The following is a 21890-nucleotide window of genomic DNA, read 5'->3' on the forward strand; positions in this document are numbered from 1 at the left end:
TGGGCTGGTATCAAGCCCCACTGTCCAGCCACGGAATGGCGATGAAGGGATCATCAAGCCATTGTCAAGAGCAGAGGAAAGCTTGTTCTGAAGAGCTTGCCATTGCCCACATCCGTACTGTGATGCCCTCTATTGTTTCTCCCCCTCCAGCCTGTGATGGTGATCACTGGGGGCCCCACTGCAGCAGCCGGTGCCAGTGCAAAAACGGGGCTTTGTGCAACCCCATCACGGGGGCTTGCCACTGCGCGGCCGGTTTCCGGGGCTGGCGTTGTGAGGACCGCTGTGAGCAGGGCACCTACGGGAATGACTGTCACCAGCGATGCCAGTGTCAGAATGGAGCCACCTGTGACCACGTCACGGGGGAATGCCGCTGCCCACCAGGATACACGGGAGCCTTGTAAGTGACATGCTGCTGAACAGCGTGGCAAAGTCCACTCACCTTCTCCATTCATGCTGCTGTCACCGTCATATTCCTGTGCCCCTATTTCTATTGCTGCCTGAAGTCACTAAAAGGGCGGAGCTCTGGGCACAGAGGGGGAGATCAGCAGTGACAGCCCCGACATGTCCTACTGTTTGACTCTTGAACATCAGACCAGCCAGAGTCTAAGGGCCAACTTCCATGCTTTCCTTTCAGCAGGGCAGAGATAGAGAGGACCAGGCTGTTGCATTGAGTGGTAATATCGGGGGGTTGTTGGGGCAGGTTTGAGGTTCTTCTTCAGTTCCCCCACAATTGCATTTATTGTTAATGGTCCATGTTATTCTGCTCTGTGTGGCAACTAATTAGCTGGATAAAGCTGGGTGAGTTCAGGGCCACAGAAAAGGGAAAAAGGGGACGATGCTAGAAGCAGTCCATTATAAAAGGTTATCTGGGTTATTTATTGCCTGTGGATACATATGTTGCTTTGTGACCGTAAAAGAAATGTATCACATCAGTGTAAGATATGTGCACACAGATGGTTTAATTCTTTCTGGATACAACTGAAGCAACTTCTTAACCTCCACGACTTTATTTCGTGTGAAGGACATTCTTCAGTTGGCTTGTATTAGCAAACAGAATAAGAGGCAGAATTTGCCAAAAAAAAAAAGGGGGGGGGAATAGAAAAATCTTGTTCCCTTACTGAGAAAATTACACTTGTAAATCACAGAACTAAAACTTGAAAAAATGTGGCTGATTAGGTAAATACTTCCTGCCAACAGTTTTAACAGCCATAAAGTAGAGCTAAAGAAAGAAACTGCATTAGCCTAGAAAGCCCTCGTTTTCAGAAGAATGAACGATCATCTCAAACTACTTTATTGTTAATATTGCCTTTATGGGTTTTTATCAAGGCCACAATTGCATAGGGCTTTGGAAAACTTGGAGCAGTTTTACAAGAGTGCAAACAAGACAATCAACGGCTTGGAGAGGAAGGTTCATTCATAGGAAAAGTGTGGGGGTCAAGGGCACGGAAAATGATGAGTCTCAAGAAGAGAATGCTGAAAATTGATTATGAAGAATATGTGTACAGAGCAGGGGATGTGCAAACGTTTCAATCTCCTCTGAGGTTGGAATAAACCCACAATCAAAAGCAGACTTCAGACGCAACACAGGGGCTTTATAATAGTTACATGGAAAGCTCCTGTCACCAAGGAGTGTTTGGCTGAGAAGAGTCATCCTTGGCCCTCTCAGATGGGACACATTCTCTTCAAATTGAAATAGTTTCATTAGAAAATACCCCAAAAGAAAGGAAAGGTCTAGGCCACCCCTCAAACATCTTTCCAGCCAATATGATTAATGCTTTGATGTTAATGAAATGAAGAATGTGGAGCAGAGAAAGCTTGTCTGTTTTAGGGCCCCTGGGGCCTGTTGTGTCTGTGAACCTGAGGGTTGTCTGATTGGGGAAATAACGATGTCTTTTGTCACACATCAATTCCTCAGCTGTGAGGATCTTTGTCCCCCTGGCAAGCATGGTCCACAGTGTGAGCAGAGATGCCCCTGCCAAAATGGAGGCGTCTGTCATCACGTCACTGGAGAATGCTCTTGTCCTCCTGGCTGGCTGGTAAGCTCTCTTCCTCCCTTCCCAAAGTCACATGTTCTAGGATACTCAAGTGCAAATGCACATAGAGGGCCTTAGCACAAACGAAAGTTACACTGATGGTTAAAGATTGCAGAATTGGAGATAGCTGACCGTTTTCAAAGCTGGTATCCTTCAGTCCATCTTCAGGTAGAAGGTGATTAAATCTTGACGTGCACTAAGGGTCCTCATGGAAAACACAGCGGCCATCTGTCCTGCACTTTCCCTCAGGACGAAAAAGAGGAAATACCTTATCTCACGTACGTCCGACAATGCTGTCAAATATTGGAGGTATCTAAATATAGGTGTACCTTGGGGGTACTTTGGGTTTGGTTCCAGACCTCTGCAATCAAGTGACTATCACAATAAAGTGAGTCAAATGAATTTTTTGGTTTCCTCCTGCACATAAATGTTGTTTTATACTATACTGTAGTTTATGAAGAGTACGATGGCCTTATGTCTAAAAAACCAAATACCAAAACAATTACAGTAGTAACATCAGAGATCACTGATCACAGATCACCACAACGAACATAATATTAATGAAAATGCTTTTCAAATATCGCCAAGAATTACCAAAATACGACTCAGGTACATGAAAGGAATAAATGTTGTTAGAAAAATGGCGCCAGTGGACATGCTCAATGCAGGATTGTCACAGACCCTCAATTTGTTTAAAAAACAAAAAACAACATATCTGTGAAGCACAATAAAGCAAAGCAGAATAAAATGAACTATGTCTGTAATTATTTTTATAATTAAATTCCATGGATCACTATTGTTCTTTGAGAACATTATTCTCAATGGAGTAAGTGTTATGTGAAAAAATTATCTGGTCATGTACATCCAGAGACACATTGAGGTGAACCCATTTACCAAGTATTACAGAGCTTCTCAAAACCTTTCGTATGAAAATCCAAGAGTAGCCGCAACTCACCACATTGCCCAAACTTTGACCTGTGTCACGCTTTCTTCATGTAGTTATGTGACACACTCAATGTCAAAGCTGATTTGCGGACCAGATTTTTACGAAACCTGGGAATGATACTGATCGTTACTTGCAGTGGTTCGTGCGTACATCTGCCTGAAGGCACAGGAGTGAATGACCAATGTCTGTTTCCTTCATTAACAAACAAAATTTAAGAGAGCAGTTTACTTCACTATCACCTGCTATCTCCAGGAGCTGTAGTGAAACTGAGTTTGTAGGGTCATAACAGACTTCCTAATTACCAAATCCAGTGATGACCCTTCTGTTCTCATGCCGCTTGATATCACCAAAGCATATGACCCTGTTGCCCACCTGCCTCCCTCTTTCATAATCTTTCTGTCCTTGTCTCTGCTAACCCTCTTCCTCTGTTACTGAAGATCTCTTTTCCTAACCCCTTTCTTCTACATACTGCTTTATTACAGTATTTCCTAGGTTTTGGTCTTATCCTTCTTCTCCTTTCTCACTGTGGATCTTCCCTGGAAATCTCACCCAGATCCATGGCTTTAACAGTCATCCTGTAATTTTTCTAAATCTTGACCTTCTCTCACCTGAGTCCAGACATGTATCTGTCACTATCCTATTAGACCCCCAAACTAAATGACCTGTAGAATGTGAAGCCACTATCTGATGGGGCTTCACCCAAGCTGGAGCCTTAGGAGCCAAATCTGGGATGGAATGGGTCCACTAATGCCCTTGTTGTAGTCCTGAAGCAAAGGAGAACTGGAGTAAGAATCATGGGAATAAAGGGAGAACTCAAGATGTGAGGGCCACAGAGATAAGTGGAAAAGAAATATCAGACCCAAGGTGAGAGTTAGAAAGGTAAGCAGATGAGACAAGGTCTGGTTCTAGAGGCAGAGCCTGGAGAAACTCCATGAAACAATGGAGTAAGACTGAGGGGGCCTTTTATTGAGTGCCTGATGATGGGGTGAACAAGGTGCTATTGAGTAGTACAAGCCCATCAAAGTCAGTGTTAATAGAAGCAAACTTGTCATACACCCAAGCCTTTCTTAAGGCTACTTCTTTTTGGATTTTTAAAAATTTTAGTTAAAGCTGGCATTTCTTTCTTAGTTGCTCAAGGTAGAATTACTGAAGTATCTTTGACTCCTTCTCTTCTTCATTTCTTGTGCGCAGCCTTTTGCCATGTTGGCCATTGTTTGGTCCTTGGCAAGGGAAGGGTTTTGTTGGGGTACCAGAGTGTCCAGAGAGCTCCATGTTGTTTGGATAAAGAGCTGTAGGCATTCTACTCTTAGTACTGTTGTATAGACAGTGCTCATCTTGAGACTGAAGCTTTCTTCTTGATTGGGGTGCGTATGGTGTGGGATAGTGGCAATCACAGGCTTGGATTGTGAGTCCCAGTAACTAGGTGGAAGGATCCATCAGCCCAGTGGAACCTCCCCTCCACCACTTTCTCTATATTCTGGGCTCCCTACCTTGATAGAAGTTTCTTATCGAATGCTGCAGGCCATTTCTCAATCTGCATAGCTGAGATTCTAATTTATACTTCTCTTCACAACATTTTATTTGTGCCGTCTGTTTAGGTGCTTTGCAAAGATGAATGTATATATCCCTTTTACACATACACATGTATGTATTTCAACTTCTAAGAATAATGTCTTTCTTAAAGCTCTTTGCTCACATTAATCTTTATTCATAAACAATATTTCAACAGCATCTCTGAAGCTGATGTGGGACCGTTACAGATGTGGCTAGAGTCAGTCCCCAAGAGAATGAAAATTTTCACCAGAACTCCTGCTTACCACAGATTGACCCTTGGCACACTATTTTTTGAGGCATGTTGATAGTTGTGCTAGAATGGAGGGATTCGAGCTATTTTTGCATCTATCCCCCCACCACACTGCGAACAAATTAAAGGTTGTGACCTTATCTTTGATTCTCAGAGCTTAGCTCTATGCCTGATGGGTAGATGATTCTCAGTGAGGCGTCGATTTGAATCATCTCTCAAAGGCTTTTTCTGTTCCAAGAGTCTGTGGAAGAACTTTCCCTGTTTGTAGATAGCTAGAAACCACCAGAGGAGACTTAATTAGCACACCAACTGCCTTTGTGGGTAGCCAGGAGTTAGAGGAAATGTATTTTCTTACGCTATCCAGAATAAACATTTACAAAACCATCTGGTGTTCGCTAGCCTCCAATTTCAGAGTGCCCACAGTCTGCCTTTTTTTAGAGAGAAGGAGGACAAAGCAACAGCTTGCAACAGTTAAAAAAACAGTTTAAAAATCCCTGTTATTTGGGATATGTTGTTTGTTCTCACAATAACTCCAATAAACAGATGATAAGCTATAAGCCCGGGTTATATAGCCAAGTGAAGTAGGAAAATCATAGAGTCTTTCATTGACTTATCGGTACTTATTCTTATAAACATAGGATTGGAATAAATATAACGACACTGCCTGACTAGATGGACAGCCTCTAGGGTGAGGAGACACGTCCAAGTTACTCCCTTGATTTTTCTTCCCAGGAAATAAACTTTCCTATTGATCTTGGCCCAGCAATGTTTTTTCAACCTGCTGAAAATAAAAGTGTTTTTCTTCTGAAATAAAATGTCTAGGTTCATTCTTACAGGACTACTGTCTTAGGCGATGTTACTGTTAATTCAGGTACACAAAATTTCCGTCTCATGCTCCATTGTACCTTATAAGACATAAAACCAATGATCATATATATTTCCTTTGGAACATATGGTAAAGCGTTTGGATATTCCATTTGCACCAGATGTTGCAGTTTCTGTAATGGATGCTCAGTGAGTATTGTTGACTTATCGTACACGTAAGGACACAAGGAGGAACGCTTAGGAGGATTTATAATTTCCTTAGGTTACCGTAATAATTTCATGTGACTTTATCTTAAACTTCAGTTTTTTAATATGGGTATTTCTTAAGATTATTCTGCCACCTTTGAACATAGCTTGAGATATAGGCTTACCCGGTAAGTAAGTCCATTTAAAAATTCTAACATTTTTAAGATGATGAATGGAGTGCATGTGTTCTAAAATCCTCTTCATCTAATTCTCTTGCAGCCCTGTTCCCCTATACCTTCCTCCCTTTCTGTTTCCTCTCTTCTTTCCCTCCTCCTTTGGCTCTTCTCTGGCTGGAGGCCCATGTAATTTTCCAAGTCTCTTTGAATGCAGGGCACAGTGTGTGGTCAGCCTTGCCCCGAGGGTCGCTTCGGAAAGAACTGTTCACAAGAATGTCAGTGCCATAATGGAGGGACGTGTGATGCTGCCACAGGCCAATGTCATTGCAGTCCAGGATACACAGGGGAACGGTAAGGGAGAGTCTCGTCTTTCTCTGACTGCTCGTAATGGCATGAAAGGAAAGCTCAAAGAGCCCAGGGAGCACCTTTGCTACCACATGTCTGTGACTATTCTGTAACATTCCAGAGGCATCTATTAAGTATCAGTGTGTTTGACAGATTATTTCTACAGTCAGTGTGTAGAAAGTGAGCCATAGACAGCGAGGGCAAATCGAAGATACAGAGAAAGCACTCAAAAAAATAAATAAAATATCAGCTATCCAGAACCCATGATGAATATGTCAGGCTCAACAGTCAAGTGGTTGGACAGCCACTTCAAAGACCAAAACTTTTTATATTTTAAACATTTTTTGATAGATTTATTTCAAAATTGAACGTGTACTTGGTTATCTTTAGCAATGATGTGGGGCATAAAGTTACGGTCTTATGATTCGGTAGTCTGTTAAGAACATCAGCCATTTTCCTGTGCAGTAGTGACCAAGGAAAATCTTATGGGATTTCTAGGGCCCTCTGGTCCCACATGAAATAAAAGCGAATGCGTGGCTGTGCTCACGTGACTCTTCCATCCGCTGTCATTTTTCATATTAGATAATAAAGTGTTAACCTCAGACGGCTTTGCTAACCTTACACCTTCTAATTTGCTCTTTCACTTCTTACATCCTGAGAGACCAGACAATCAAGCTTAGTGGATGTGTGTAAAATTAAAGAAAAAAGACCAGAGAGGTAGGGGACTAAACTGGCTCAAAACAAACATTTTTAGAACCTGTTGCTTATATTCTAATCAGACACATCATTATTGCTAATATTCAAATAATAATTTTGCTGCCCTTTGGGGTTGTTATCAGGATTGAATAAATACATTAATGTTAGAACAGTGTGGAAGCTAACAAACAGTTCTTATTAGAGTTGAGTGATTTACCTGAACTGTATAAATACTAGCGATTATTAATTTGAGTGATGTCTGGGAACTGAATCAAAATTAGCTCTCATTATTTTTTTAGTGAGATCGGTGACCTAAGCATTTCTTCAAACTTCCTCCCTCCTATTTTTTTTTCTAATATTCTGATCTTTTTTTTTTTTTAATTTTAGTAAGATACTGTAGCGTGGTTCCCCCCACCTTTGCCACCTCCCAACTTAGAATTTCTTATTAAATCTATTTCTAAGTAATTTGTATTTTTTGGAAAATCTCATTTCTCTTTCTAACTGGCTGGCTGTTTCAGGATAAAGAAAAACTCGATTGTGAGTATTTTTATTTACCCTCTCCACCAAAAAAAAAAATTTTTTTTAAGATTTTATTTATTTATTTGACAGAGAGAGACAGTGAGAGAGGGAACACAAGCAGGGGGAGTGTGAGAGGGAGAAGCTGGCTTCCCGCCGAGCAGGGAGCCTGATGCAGGGCTCGAACCCAGGACCCTGGGATCATGACCCGAGCCGAAGGCAGACGCTTAATGGCTAAGCCACCCAGGCACCCCTCTCCACCAAAATTTTTAATAATTCTAATGTTATTTTTAGCAAACATCAAAGTTATTTCATCAGTTACAAAAAAAGATACTTGCCTCTACTTTTCAGTATTTATAATGATTATTTCAATTCTCGACATGATTGTATTACTTTAAACCTCTAAGTCAGTGAGGACAAATAGCAGTCACAGCCAAAATTCCTGTCTTGTTCTTAATTTTATTGAAAATGGCTTCAGTGTAGTTTCACATTTGTTACTGGTTTTTAGTAAACTTCTTTGTGTTGAGTGGTTTTTTTTTAATCCTGTTTTTATTAGGAACTTCTGTTAGTATCTGTTTAACTTCATTAAAAGGCTTTCATCTTTTGTTAATATAGTTATGTATTTTACCTTTAATTTTTTGATGTTACAAATTATCGCGACACCCTTTAGAGCTTGGTTTTTGTAATATGTTATAGGGCTTCTCAGAAAGTTTTTGTGACCTACATCCTGTCTTATGATTGTGTTTTGGATAGATATTGTTAGATGAGTTCTGGACTTACTATCTTATTTAGAAAGATGGGTCGGGAAAGGAGAGGCATGGGACCAAGCAGAATCCCAAATAATAGCTTTGTCTAATATTTTAGGGCACTAAAAAAGTAAATCCAGTTGACCCTTGAAAAACTCAGGGGTTTGGGGCACTGACCTCCTGTGCAGTCAAAAATCGCATATAACTTTGGCTCCCCCAAAACTTAACTACTAGTAGTCTACTGTTTAGGAAGCCTTACTGATAATATAAACAGTCAATTAACACATATTTTGTATGTCATATGTATTATATATGGTATTCTTATAATAAAGTGAGCTAGAGAAAAGAGAATGTTAAGAGAATCATAAGGAAGAGAAAATATATTTACAGCACTGTGGAATAAAAAAAAAAAATCTGTGTGTAAGTGGACTTACTGTGCAGTCCAAACTTGTGTTATTCGAGGATCAGCTGTATAATTGTTTTCCTTGTCCTCTCACAGTCTAAATCTCAAATTTGAGGCAACACAGAAACAGCAAACATGTAAGGCGAGCTTGTACTCATCTTATTTAGAATGCAGGGAAGGAGAGTAACAGCTGATTTCCAGGTGATTAAGGCAAGGAGGGCAAGGAGCCAAAGAAAGACAAGGGAGGTGAAGAGGGAACTTCTTGAGTTGTTGTTCTGATAACTGTTGTTTTGCCAGTGAACTGACAACATGATTTCTGTTTTCAATTAAACCATCCCCGTCTGGGTTCTAGACACACACCCACACCCACACACACACACACACACACTGACAGCATGCACATTCGTCACTATGCTAGGGAAAAATGAGTAGCTATGGGGCAGTTTGTGGCAGAGGTATGGTGAAAGCAGCTTTGAGGTCCTGGGGTCTTGGTGTTGCTGTGTTTTGAGAAGTCAGCGGAACTTGATCCCTGAGGTTAGACCAGAGCACTGCTGCCTGGAGGTGCAGGTACCACCACAGGCAGCTGCCAGCAGAGCATTCCCAGGATGTGGGGACGGCCCTCCCAGCCAGAGTGAAGACAGAACAAACAAAACAGACACCTAGTAGGCAGGCAGAACAGCTCATGGGATGTCCAAATAATAGTCATGGGGGTTTGTGGAAAGGTTGAGCGGATATTGTGGCGGAGAAATGTAATGAGGCCCAGCCAAGCAAGAGGGAAGAGAGGATGGTTTCCAGATCCTCGCAGAAATTCCTCTGAAGGGGTTAACAGAGTGTTCTTCATGCTAATGGGTTGCCATGGAATTGCTCAGGCCTTCGGGGTCCATGCATACAACTGCTGCTCCCTAAGAGTGGGCTGGAGGGAGAGATCTTTGCCTCTGTCATGGTCATGCTCCCTGTTAAGGCGAAGGCAGGACTGTCCGGCCATGCCTGTGTTCCTTAGAACCTGCAAGTGAAGAAGGAATGTGAGTCAAAGGAGGCAAAGTCAGAAATGACAGACAGGAATTTGGGGGATGCAGCATTGGTCTCCAAGGGGGGAACTTTCCGGGATCTAGCATTGTGGGAAAGTTGGCTGTTTTCCAGCACTTTTTCTATTTTCCCCAGAGCAGTAGTTCCAGATGCTTGAAAGGCAGGCAGCTGATCCATCGATCCCAGGTTTAATGAGGAATGTGATTCTTTCACCCTAAATCATGGTTTGGCCCAGTTATTCCAGGCACTCTGGGGAGGGACATGCTCAAAAGGACCAGAGAGAAAGGAGCTGCCACCCCTTATATGTTAAATCACTTCCTTTTCCATCCATTTGTAATAAGATGCAACATAATAATCAAAATGGTATTAAAACAAGCCTGTGACCCTGGTGTGGGAGCAGGTGTCATATTGTCTCTACTTAAAGCTTATCTGTTTTTTTCCAATTCCAGAGCATTATTCAAAACCAAAAATAAAAAAATATATAAACTCCAAATTTCCATATTTCTACTGTGGCTGATATTTTTTGCTCTGTCTTTATGAGTCTCTCTGCCTTCTCTCGTAAGAAAATGTATTACCTCTTTCACTAGTTCCTAGACAGCTTTTTGTTGTTGTTGTTGTTCTGCCTGGGACCACAAAAACAACATTAAGGACATAAAATTCACTGAGAAATGATGCTCCTTTTGGATAAAGGAGCCAAAAAAGGGAGACAAGTCTGTTTGACAAAGACTTTTAACTCTGCTAACCTCTGAGAGGTATAAGTTACTTCATGATTGCTTTTTTTCCTTTTTTATTTTTTTAAGATTCTTTTTCTTTTTATTTATTTGAGAAAGAGTACATGTGCCCGTGAGAGAGCATGAGCTGGGGGTGGAAGGCAAAGGAAGAGGGAGAAGCAGACTCCCTGCTGCAGGGAGCCTGATGCAGGGCTTGATCCCAGGACTCCGGGATCATGACCTGAGGTGAAGGCAGGCACTTCACCTACTGAGCCACTCAGGTACTCCTGATTTTATTTTCAAAGTCTATTTCTAGAAAGATATCTTACCACCTTGGTTTGGTAGGTGGAAGTAGACAAAAGTATTATTAACAGGATTTTCTTACATGCACAACTTTGATGAAAAAAAATGAGAATGTGAACCAAACTTTATGCAGTGGTTACTTTAGTAAGGGAAATTCAAATGGCTGTTTGTCACTTATAATACAAACTAGTAGTAGGTTTTATTATAGGTTCAAAAGGTAAATATGGGTCAGGACCAGCTATTATGGATTTTATTTTCCCAAAGAAAAGGAAGTCTCTGCCAAGATAGGGTAAAATATACACACTGCTTCCCTGTCATTTGGCAGCAGACATTTTTCCAGGCTTCCGATCTATACTCGGTTCACCCACTTTTAGAGCTAAGCTTTTTCCTAAGTTAAAATCATGGGTCCCAAAACTTAACGGTTGGATTTGTTTTCAAATCCATATAAGAGAGAGAAAGCAATGTTATTTTACCTTGTTTATCTTTTCCTTTTTGGTACAGAATCACAAGCAAATCTGGACAAACAGGCTGCAAAGTTGTCTCACCAGCCTTTAGCAGTGCCAAGACGAGGCCCAATTATTACACCTTGCCATTTCTTTCTCCAAAGTTTGCATCTTTGGAGAATAAACTAAGTGACTTGGCTTATTAAGGCTTCTTACAAGTTAAAAATAGAGTATCTTTTAAAAATACTCTGGTCTAAAAATAGGTATACTCCTGTGTAATTTTAAAGCACAGATCTGATTTTATGCTAAATGGTAGGCAGTTACTATAGAATTTTGCTAATGGTTTGTTGAGCAGTTGATTTGAAGATTTTGCCTATTGACAAACACATTTTTTTAAAGATTTTTTATTTATTTGACAGAGATAGAGACAGCCAGCTAGAGAGGGAACACAAGCAGGGGAGTGGGAGAGGAAGAAGCAGGCTTATAGCAGAAGAGCCTGATGTGGGGCTTGATCCCAGAACGCCGGGATCACGCCCTGAGCTAAAGGCAGACGCTTAACTGCTGTGCCATCCAGGCTCCCCGCCTATTGACAAACACATTTAAGTGTCTGGTGAAACCAAGTTTACAAGACACCGCTTTCCTTGTCTCTATCACATTAGCTATGTGCTAGAGCCAGGGTTAACCAGAGAAGTGTCAGAGGGATCTCAAGATTTTTTTTTCCATTTAAATCAACTCCCATCCAAACTTGGTATTGTTACTAATCATAATGATTAAAAATATGCAAAACTTTGTGGAAAATGTTTGCTTTTCAACCCAGCCCCTTTGCTACTGCCTTTAAGTATCCTTCAATTCATTATTATGCACTTGCTGCTTGCATTATACTGCTCTGAAAAAATGCAGTGCTGACCTACATTTCTGACCATGGATCTGGCGTGACTTGAGAGCCACATGGGAAGTGTCTGCTGATTTCCACCCACAAAGCGTACCATACTTATGGCAGGCACTCAGCTAGACGAGACCCCATCTCCCTCTCCCTTGGCAGGAAGTGCTCCTTCTGTTGCAGGAGGCTCTGTGAAGTCGCCTTGCCAGGTCAAAAAGAAACTTGGCTGGCTTGACAACTGGTCATGCATTCTGTGGAGTGATAATTTTCTCTTCTCTATCACGGTTCCTTCCAGCTGCATAGCTGCCCACCTGACCCAACTTATCCAGAGCCTGTCCTTCCTCCAGGACCAGACTCTAATGTCATTTTTTAAAAGATAAAGTGAATTTTTGAGACCTGATATTTTTTCCTTGCTTCTTATAAACAGAGGACAGTATCCTTCTTAACAAAAATTTTGTGCTAGGGAACTCCACCTATCCATAAATCTCCTGGCAAGAGTTCCCCAGGTGGAATCAAAAAAACCTGATTGCAATAGCTCTGACTTCCCCAGATCTACAGAGGACTTTGTTTATTAAATACATAACTTTCTCTTTTTTTTTGCAAGTAGTGACATTTTTATTTATTCCTTTCCAGTTTGATGCTTTTTAAAATTATGTTAGTCACCATACAGTACATCCCTAGTTTTTGATGTAAAGTTCCATGATTCATTACTTGCGTATAACACCCAGTGCACCATGCAATACGTGCCCTCCTTACTACCCATCACCAGCCCATCCCATTCCCCCACCCCCCTCCCCTCTGAAGCCCTCAGTTTGTTTCCCAGAGTCCATAGTCTCTCATGGTTCATTCCCCCTTTTGTTTACCCCCCCTTTCTTCCTTAACTTTCTAAATGAGGAGAAATTACTGCCACTCAGCTTTGAAAAGAGCAGAAGCAAGGCTGAGATTAAATATTAATGTCACCATGAAAGCCACGAGAGTTAACATTGTTTGAAATATGCTGCAAAGTTTTCTCTTTGAATACATATATATGTATACGCATGTATGTATATCTTTAGCAAGCAAAGCACTAGGTGTAAAACATGCTTCCTGTGCTAAGTTCATAATTTTATTTTGTTTTTGTTTTGGTTATTCTTTTGAACAGGTCATATTGCTGTTAATACTACCTGTTGCCAGAGTAATTCAGCTTCCTGCTTTTATACCCATAATGGGTTAATCACTAAAAAATACAGCAAATGCAAAAAGCACTTCCAGTTTATAGATCACAAAGCCTGTCTGAATGGACCGTGTATTTGTACATGGCATTACCTAATCTATCTTCTGCTCCCGCTCCCTGCTTGATAGGTGCCAGGACGAGTGTCCCGTTGGCACATACGGAGTTCGCTGTGCTGAGACCTGCCAGTGTGTCAATGGAGGGAAATGTTATCACGTGAGCGGCTCATGCCTCTGTGAAGCAGGCTTTGCTGGTGAGCGCTGTGAGGCTCGCCTGTGTCCAGAAGGGCTCTACGGCATCAAATGTGACAAGCGGTGTCCCTGCCACCTCGACAACACTCACAGGTGAGGGTCAGCCACCCCTGGAAGGATGTGCCCTGTTGAAGTTTGAATGGCAGTGTCCACTGTTCAGAAGGACGGATTGCCAGAGAGATGCCCACCCTGAGAGCTTTCCTGCCTCTGGGTCATCCTGGGGAGGAACCACCAAGTACAAGGACAGCTTCTTTCTTTAGTGGGTGACAGTCCAAGTTAGAAGCATTACAATTGGTAGATGGCCATGGGTGGGTATTAAATTCTATTCTCAATGAATGGCCATTGCCAAAAATTAAATTTGCTGGGATTAGTAGAACATTGCCCTAAGAGAGGGATTCTGTGACATTCCCTTAGAAGCAAAGATGCAATGAGAGACATGAGTTAAGCCCAGTTTAGTATGTAAGAATATCACAAAAATGATTCTCACTGCAGCATCTTTGACTTGACAGCACATTTGTGTAGAAAGGAAGTGTACCGGTGGAAGTTTTATAAAAGTGTTTCACATGTGGCTGTCACATGTGAAATATGTTTTCAAAATTGATTACTCTGACATAAAACTCACAGGGGTCTTTTAGCTCAAAAATCTCTCGAAGAATTTAAGAACAGGAAACCATGGTTCCCACCCACCCTACTGTACCTTGTCTGCCCCTGAAAATACCTTTCCACCCCCTTTCTTCCTCTCCCTCCCCCAAGGACCAGATACATATCACTTAGAATTCTGGACCTCATTTGCAGACTGCTGGAAAAGTTGGGTCTGACAAAAATGTAGTGCATTGGATAGCAGTTTAAATGTTACAAGAATTGCTTAATTGCATTCAGCACAGCTGTTACTTCGTTCATGCTTCTGAAAGATAATTTGTGGCCCCTTCAAATCTCAAATCCACGAAAGTTAAATGTAAGCAGAAGCCTGTGGTTGGTCTCTTCTTTAAACCATTGTTAGGAACAAAAAAATGGATCTTGTACCATGAGGGGGGTGTGTGTGTGTGTGTGTGTGTGTGTGTGTGTGTGTGCACGTGCGCATGCTTGGGATACATTTTACTGGGACATAGCAAAGAAGTGCATTCTTACTGTATCTCAGACAACTTTGCAAGCTGCTTTAATCAACTTTGGTTTTCCTCATTGGAAAATATTGCCACTCTTTACATGACAAGGCTAAGTAAACATTTGGGGAGTGAAAATGAATCATCTCTGCAGGATTTTATTTGATTTTCAGCTCTCCAATGTTTAAGTTGCTGGCAGGATTAGGGACAAGTCATGAGTTTGACTGTCTTTCCTGCTGTGTTTAAGACTTGTCCCAGCAAAAGATAAGCCTCAAGTAGTGACAGCCAAGAACTCTTTAATAATCAGAATGCTGTTTCATTGTGTGCAGCCTGACATCAAATAGATTAATAAACCGATGCAAAGGAACTGTGTTACGAGAAGAACTAACTGGAGACGCAGAGAGAACGTTGGTTTTGTTGGAACTGGGTACCATGCTCATAGTGGCAAGGTCCCAGTGGGCAGTTACTTGACTGGCATCAATACCATGATAATTTTGACATAGGTCACGTGTACCTAAGCATGTATGCTTTACCACAGAATTAGGGGAAATTATTTGACAATCGCATAGATCAAAGGAACACTAAAATCTGACTAATAATGTATGACAAATAATCAGATTAAAAACAGTCGACCGGGCGCCTGGGTGGCACAGCGGTTAAGCGTCTGCCTTCGGCTCAGGGCGTGATCCCGGCGTTGTGGGATCGAGCCCCACATCGGGCTCCTCTGCTATGAGCCTGCTTCTTCCTCTCCCACTCCCCCTGCTTGTGTTCCCTCTCTCGCTGGCTGTCTCTATCTCTGTCAAATAAATAAATAAAATCTTAAAAAAAAAAAAATAAAATAAAATAAAATAAAAACAGTCGACCTATGAAGTGTTTCCCTGAAAGCCAGTTCTAAAAATTAGCTTTTGCAATAAATAAATAAATAAATAAATAAATAAATAAATGATTTTTTAAAATTTAAAAATTAAAATTAGCTTTTGCATATTTCTTTTAAAACCGTTCAGTGTTGATATGACTCTGTCTTGTTGAATTCACAATCAGAGCCATCCACCTGATTCTCGTACCTTAAACTTCAATGTAAAATTACTGGAAAAACAAGATTCCTTTGAACCAAAAGGCATAGAATCTTTGTATTAATTGAAAATCTAGCTTGTTCATTTTACCATTTAATCAAACAAGTGGAGCTCGCTATTACATGATTCACAATGTGTATTTATCCTAAAAACTTTCATTTTAGCTACTGAGATAACTTATGCAAAGCAGACTATAAGTTTATATTGTCTTTAAGTAAACATTGAGTTATATGAATGTACATATTGACAGACATTGCAGCCACATATTGGGTTGGGGGTTTGTATCCATTAGCTTCTGCGCGTTAAAAAAAACAAAACACCGCAAACTGGTATAAAACAATGATTATTGATTAGCAGTTGGTTTTTTGCTTGACTGTCTGAGCTGGGCTCAGCTTGGTGGTTCTTTTCCTCTCTGTATTCAGCTGGCAGATCAGCTAGCAGTAGACTGGTTCTAGAATTCCTCCTTCACTTGTCCAGCATTTGGCCCGTCGATGGTTTCCTATGCCACATGTCTGTAGCAGCTAGCACGTTAACCTGGGCTTCCTTGCATGATGACTCGCTTCCAAAAGCAGCAAGACACAGAGCATGTGCCAACATGCAAACATGTTTCAAACGGTCAGTTATGTAGTGTTTGCTGTTGTCCTTGTGGACGAAACAGGTCACACAACCAACTACGGTTTCAATACACTCCACCTCCCAATAGGAGGAGTTACCAAGATTTTGTAGCCATTTTTACTTTTGCAATTTATCATAGGGTTGACATGAAGTTAAATAAATTTAGAAATTTTGTGTTTCCAATCATAGTACTATATAGAGCCTGAAGACACTCACAGTGACCTGTACTTTTCAGCCAAAAACTAAGTTTTATGGTGGAAATGGTTTTGAACAGCAAAATAGAATTTGAGATTTATTAAGATTCCACATGGGAGATGTATATTAGCTCTTGTTAATAAGGACATTTAATAGCTGTGGGCAATCAGCATGTGCCTATTGGCAAATGCCACGTAATTGTCATTCCATTTGAGCATTAATAACACCTAAGGAAATGAATAAAGGGAAGTTCAATGACTCATTGTATTTTAGCCAATATTGTATTGGACTCTTATGATAATTTAACTCTTAAATTGAAAAATTTACTAGAATGTTTATGTCTAGTTATATATGTGTATGAAGTGATAGGTATTCCTATGTGTGTATCATCCTATCTTCATATACACAAAGCAATCTGTTCTCTAGAAAGAAAATGTGTAGGAGTGTATTACCCTTCACCCTCCAATCTACTGCTTCTAACATCAACACGTAAATCTCATTACCAATTAAGCTGCCTGCATGAGAACCCATCAAATGCCTCCAAAGTGCTCCGGCTTCCTATATCTAATTACAAATTGCAGAATACTAATTTTGGTGTCAATCAATCTGAGAACCAGTGTGTTGCACTAATACTCACTGGGGGGCACTGAATATCAATTTCTGTGTCTGCCTGTAGCTCAGTCAATTTCCTGTGCCCGGGTTGTCTATTTTGTTTAACATTTGTGTGTACACCAGGAATATGATTTTCTACTTTTTAACGTAAAGTAATATTTTCTACTAAAAGATGTCCTTTTTTTAATAGTATGTCAAAGTAAGTCAAACTACTTTAACCAATCCACACTTAAAATATTTTTTCTCCCTTTCTCAAATGTAGGACTTTCTGAAATAAATTTAAATTTGTCTCTGCTTTTGTACAATACAGGCTTTTATTGGCCCTGCTAACCCATTGATCGGTGCTAAATACTAAATTTTAGCCATTCTTTTTCATATCTAGCCCTCCTAGAAAGCTGCAACCAAGCTTCCTTTTTCTTTGGTGTGAAAAACAAATAAATCTAGGTTCAGGTTTGATTCTGCTACTACCTGTGTTGGGCTTTGAATTAATTACTTTTTCTAGGTCGCTTTTGCCTGATTTTTAAAGTGGGATGATACCCAACACTTAGAATGGCTTGTGAGGATTAGATGAAATAAGGGGCACGGATTCCTGAGCATGACGTTAAACCATGCTCAGTGCTCGGTAACTGCTAGCTGCTAACTGCTAGCTGCTAGCCTGTGCGTTGACTTACGTCATGTGAGTGAGTATTCCCTGCAATTCAGAGTGGGTCCCCTCCAGCCACAACTTTGATATTTTAAAAACGAATTCTAGGGTGAATCTTGCCTTTCTGTGCAGATGTACAGATTATCATTCAGTGCTGCTGGATGACACAGAGACATGGGGGGAAGCAGATCCATGTGGGAAAGCAAGACTTCAAAGTCAGATCCCCTTGTCCATCAACTGCTGTTTTCCCTAACTCAGTCAGTGTTTGCTTTGCGCCCACTCTGGGCTGGGGACAGGTCACGAAACATGCCCAATTCTTGCCTTCACAGAGCTCGAGGTCTAGAGGGGAAGGAAGACATGAGTAAAATGAAGAGGCCCAGACAAAGAATGGGGAAACAGTATGCGAGGCAAATGGAATAGCCCGCGTGATGCCTTCATATTGGCAACACTCAGTGCCTTTCCCAATGAAAAGAAATCCATTGTAGTTGAGCATGATAATAAAGAGAGACTGATTGACTAGAGAAGAGGTTGGGAAGTAGGCAGTGGCCAGGTAACAATGGCCTGTGGGCTGCATGTAGGGTGACTTTATGTCTAGGGTCACAGGGACTGTTTGGATTAGGGCCTGTTGTCCTAATAACTCCCTCTTCACTCTTTAAAATGTCCTGGTTTAGACAATAAAGAACACAGTCACTGTAGCTATATTAGCACAGATTTTATCCTAAGTGTAGTGGGGAGTTTTTGAAGAGTTTTAATGAGAATGATAGGGTAACATCTACTTTTTAGATGACAAGGCATGAGTGAGTACAGAGTTTGCAAGGCGGAAGGCTCTCCTGGTTTTCTGAGTTAGGTGGCCTTGGCATCGGCTAGTGTGGTGACGGTGAGGATGGAGAGATGGGGGTGCAGGCAGGATATTTCGGAGGCAGGCTGTTAGGTCCCAGTGATGAAGTGGAGATGAGAAATGAGGGAGGAGTTCCCAGGAATAACTCTGAGTTTTCTGGTTTAAACAGCTGAGTGGCTGGTGGTACCACTGCTCCAGGGGGGTGATTGAGAGTAAACACTGAGGAGCAATGGACGGGAAGAACTAAGACTCGGTATTTGACATGCCGAAGTTTGAGATGAAGGTGCCCGGTGTTTGCTCAAGGATAAGGAACAGATGAGTAGATCTGAGTAGGTCTAAGGAGATCTGAGACTCAAACCCTTGCCTTTCAAATCCAAACCTTCCTTTTTTTTTTTTTTAGTATTTTATTTATTTATTTGAGCGAGAGAGAGAGAGGGCATGAGCAGGGGGAGCGGCAGGCAGAGGGAGAGGGAGAAGCAGGCTCCCCGCTGAGCAGGAAGCCCAACATGGGGCTCAATCCCAGGACCCTGGGATCATGACCTGAGCCGATGAGAGATGCTTCACCGACTGAGCCACCCAGGTGCCCCTCAAATCCAAACCTTCTATACCCAAGAAACCATGTTCAATGTAGAGTGGTACTTGGGTATTTCTTCATAGCGTGTTCCCTGAGTAATACTTGTGATGGATGTCTTAGACCTTTGCTTGTGGGCGCTTAGTTGCCGCAGAGAGCAAACCGTGCCCCCCACAGGGGTGTGGCTGAGACCCGCCCTTGACAGACTCGGACATCAGGCCGGAGAGGTTGTGTGTTTTCACTAAGCTACCCAGGTAGTGGGAGAGTGGCTGTTCCATCAAATCATTCTCTCTAAGAGTGAAAATCGATGGACTGTCTCTGGATGGGAGTCACTTAAGAAACGTCTGGATGAGACAGTGGATTCTGCTGTGGGCTGTAGTTACTGGGAGGGGTTTATCTCCGCCGGGGTAGGAAGACAGTCTTTAACAGCCTTCCAATTGTGAGCAGAGCTAGTTTGACTGTTGAAATGTTCCTGTGGTGAGAAGCACATGTGTTTTGCGTGCCACAGAGTGCCCTATTGTGTCAGCCTCACTCACGCGTGCCTCTCAGTGCAGCTGATGTGTCCATTTGCTCCGGAGTGACAGCTGGCTGCCTGGGCTGTCCATGCAGCTGCTGCTTCAGGTAGAGAGAGACAGCTGCTCCACCACCAGGTATGGAGAATCGAGATCGGAAACAGGCAAGGAAGGTCGCTGCTTTCGGAGTTCTTTGGACAGAACCCTGGTTAACTGATCTGGTACTGTGCACTGGACGGAGTCGTTCTTTAACCCTTCCCATCTAGGTCACCTGTTACTGAATTCGTGCTTTCAACTTATGAAGATTATCATGAGTTTCAGACAAAAGGAAGTGGTTGTAATAGTCTTCTGGTTAGAGCATGATGCTGATTTCATGCCACATTTCTGTGGTACCAGTCGGGTTTCAGCCAATTAATTAAATCATAGCAAGCCTGGGAATGAAGTTTAAATTATTGTGCATGGAATTACCCACCCATTCACTGCTTATGGCTGAAGCAACATTTGCATGGGCCCTGGGTGTCATGTTCACCCGGGAGTGACTTTCTCCTTTCATCCATGTCTCTCAGCTGTCACCCCATGTCTGGAGAGTGTGCCTGCAAGCGGGGCTGGTCAGGACTCTACTGTAACGAGACATGTTCTCCTGGATTCTTCGGGGAAGCTTGCCAACAGATCTGCAGCTGCCAGAACGGGGCCGACTGTGACAGTGTGACTGGAAACTGCACCTGTGCCCCAGGATTCAAAGTGAGTGGCTCTGGAGGAAGGAGCGGCGGGGTACAATGTGGAGCATACTGACACCACGCACCATATAGGACCTTTCCTGCAGTACAGGGAATGTGCTAAGATCTGTCACATCATTAACAAGAAAGAGAATGAGAAGTACTAATAAGAAGCATAAGTAATTACCTTAGAACGATGACTGGAAAGCTGGTAAAACGACAAATGTAGCCTTCATATTAATTATGTAATTAATATATGTCATAGAATATGATATAATTGTTCCTTGCATAATTACTTTTTCCTTACATAATTATTCTACTACATTCTATAGGCAACAAAGAAATTACTTTTCCAAGTAATTATTATTAACAGGTTTTGTCTTAACTCCACGCAATTTGAAGGCACATAATGTACCAAGTTAGCACTTAATTACAGATTTACATGCGATGGTTAGCAGTATGGACGTTTTTCAGCGCCTTTGAGAACCTAGACCTTGCAAATATGCCCGTGTGCCAACCAAGCAGAATTTTGCCTAGTTTCTTGAATTTCTTAGCTACAGATTAGGAATCCTTGTTTTAGAGGGAAACGGGTTGGTCTTGATTATTTTCTCTCCTTTGAAAGAGTACTGTATTAACTGATGGAGATGTTGATAATTATTCCAGAACGTGTAATGTGGAATGAGTAGGTGATAAAGACTCAGACTTGAGAGGATCTTTACAGGTTTTTCTAACCTATGTCACTCGTCTTTGGTGGAGCCCTTGATTTAGCCTGTGTTAAGTATCCTCTGTTTTTATTTTTATTTATTTTTAAAGATTTTACTTATTTATTTGAGAAAGAGAGAGCGAGAGCATGAGCAGGCGCGGGGAGGGAGCCCGCTGATCAGGGAGCCCAAGGCTCCCTGGGGTTGATCTCAGGACCCTGAGATCATGACCTGAACCAAAGGCAGATGCTTAACCAACTGAGCCACCCAGGCACCCCAAGTCTCTTCTAGTCTTAAAGCAGATGACCTCCAGTCATCCTTGACAGCCCACTTCTGTGTTTTAGGCTTATTGTCAGATACTAAATTGAATCGTGCTTTAGGCAGAGTGTGTGTTCTGTTGCTTTGCTGCACCCACTAATCATATTACATATTATACAAGGAAGGCTAGAAACATTGCAATTTTATGTATAGTTGATATTTATGTTTATTTATTTATTGACTGCAATTGATAGTTTATTGTTCCATATCTGCTTGGTCTGAGCAAAGACAAAAGGTTTTTTGGTTTGTTTTTTTTTTTAAGATTTTTATTTTTATTTATTTGGCAGAGATAGAGACAGACAGCGAGAGAGGGAACACAAGCAGGGAGTGGGAGAGGAAGAAGCAGGCTCACAGCAGAGGAGCCTGATGTGGGGCCTCGATCCCATAACGCCGGGATCACGCCCTGAGCCGAAGGCAGACGCTTAACCGCTGTGCCACCCAGGCGCCCCAAAGACAAAAGGTTTTTTTTTTTTGTGTTTGCTAGGAAGGGAAGCTCA

General features: G+C 41.8%; 1 protein-coding gene across 4 annotated transcripts in view; it reads left to right on the plus strand.

The window, feature by feature from the left end:
- MEGF10 (multiple EGF like domains 10) overlaps nucleotides 1-21890 on the plus strand; it is a 167326-nt gene that overhangs the window by 102858 nt on the left and 42578 nt on the right. For all 4 annotated transcript variants that reach the window (XM_002918080.4, XM_019798400.2, XM_034655951.1 and 1 more), the window contains 5 exons: nucleotides 151-397; nucleotides 1916-2036; nucleotides 6185-6321; nucleotides 13380-13592; nucleotides 20225-20399. In XM_002918080.4, coding sequence (XP_002918126.1) covers nucleotides 151-397; nucleotides 1916-2036; nucleotides 6185-6321; nucleotides 13380-13592; nucleotides 20225-20399 — 893 coding nt within the window. The remainder of the gene's footprint in view (nucleotides 1-150; nucleotides 398-1915; nucleotides 2037-6184; nucleotides 6322-13379; nucleotides 13593-20224; nucleotides 20400-21890) is intronic.

The sequence above is a fragment of the Ailuropoda melanoleuca genome, chromosome 3 (assembly GCF_002007445.2).
Source record: "Ailuropoda melanoleuca isolate Jingjing chromosome 3, ASM200744v2, whole genome shotgun sequence".
NCBI classification, from domain to species: Eukaryota; Metazoa; Chordata; class Mammalia; order Carnivora; family Ursidae; genus Ailuropoda; species Ailuropoda melanoleuca.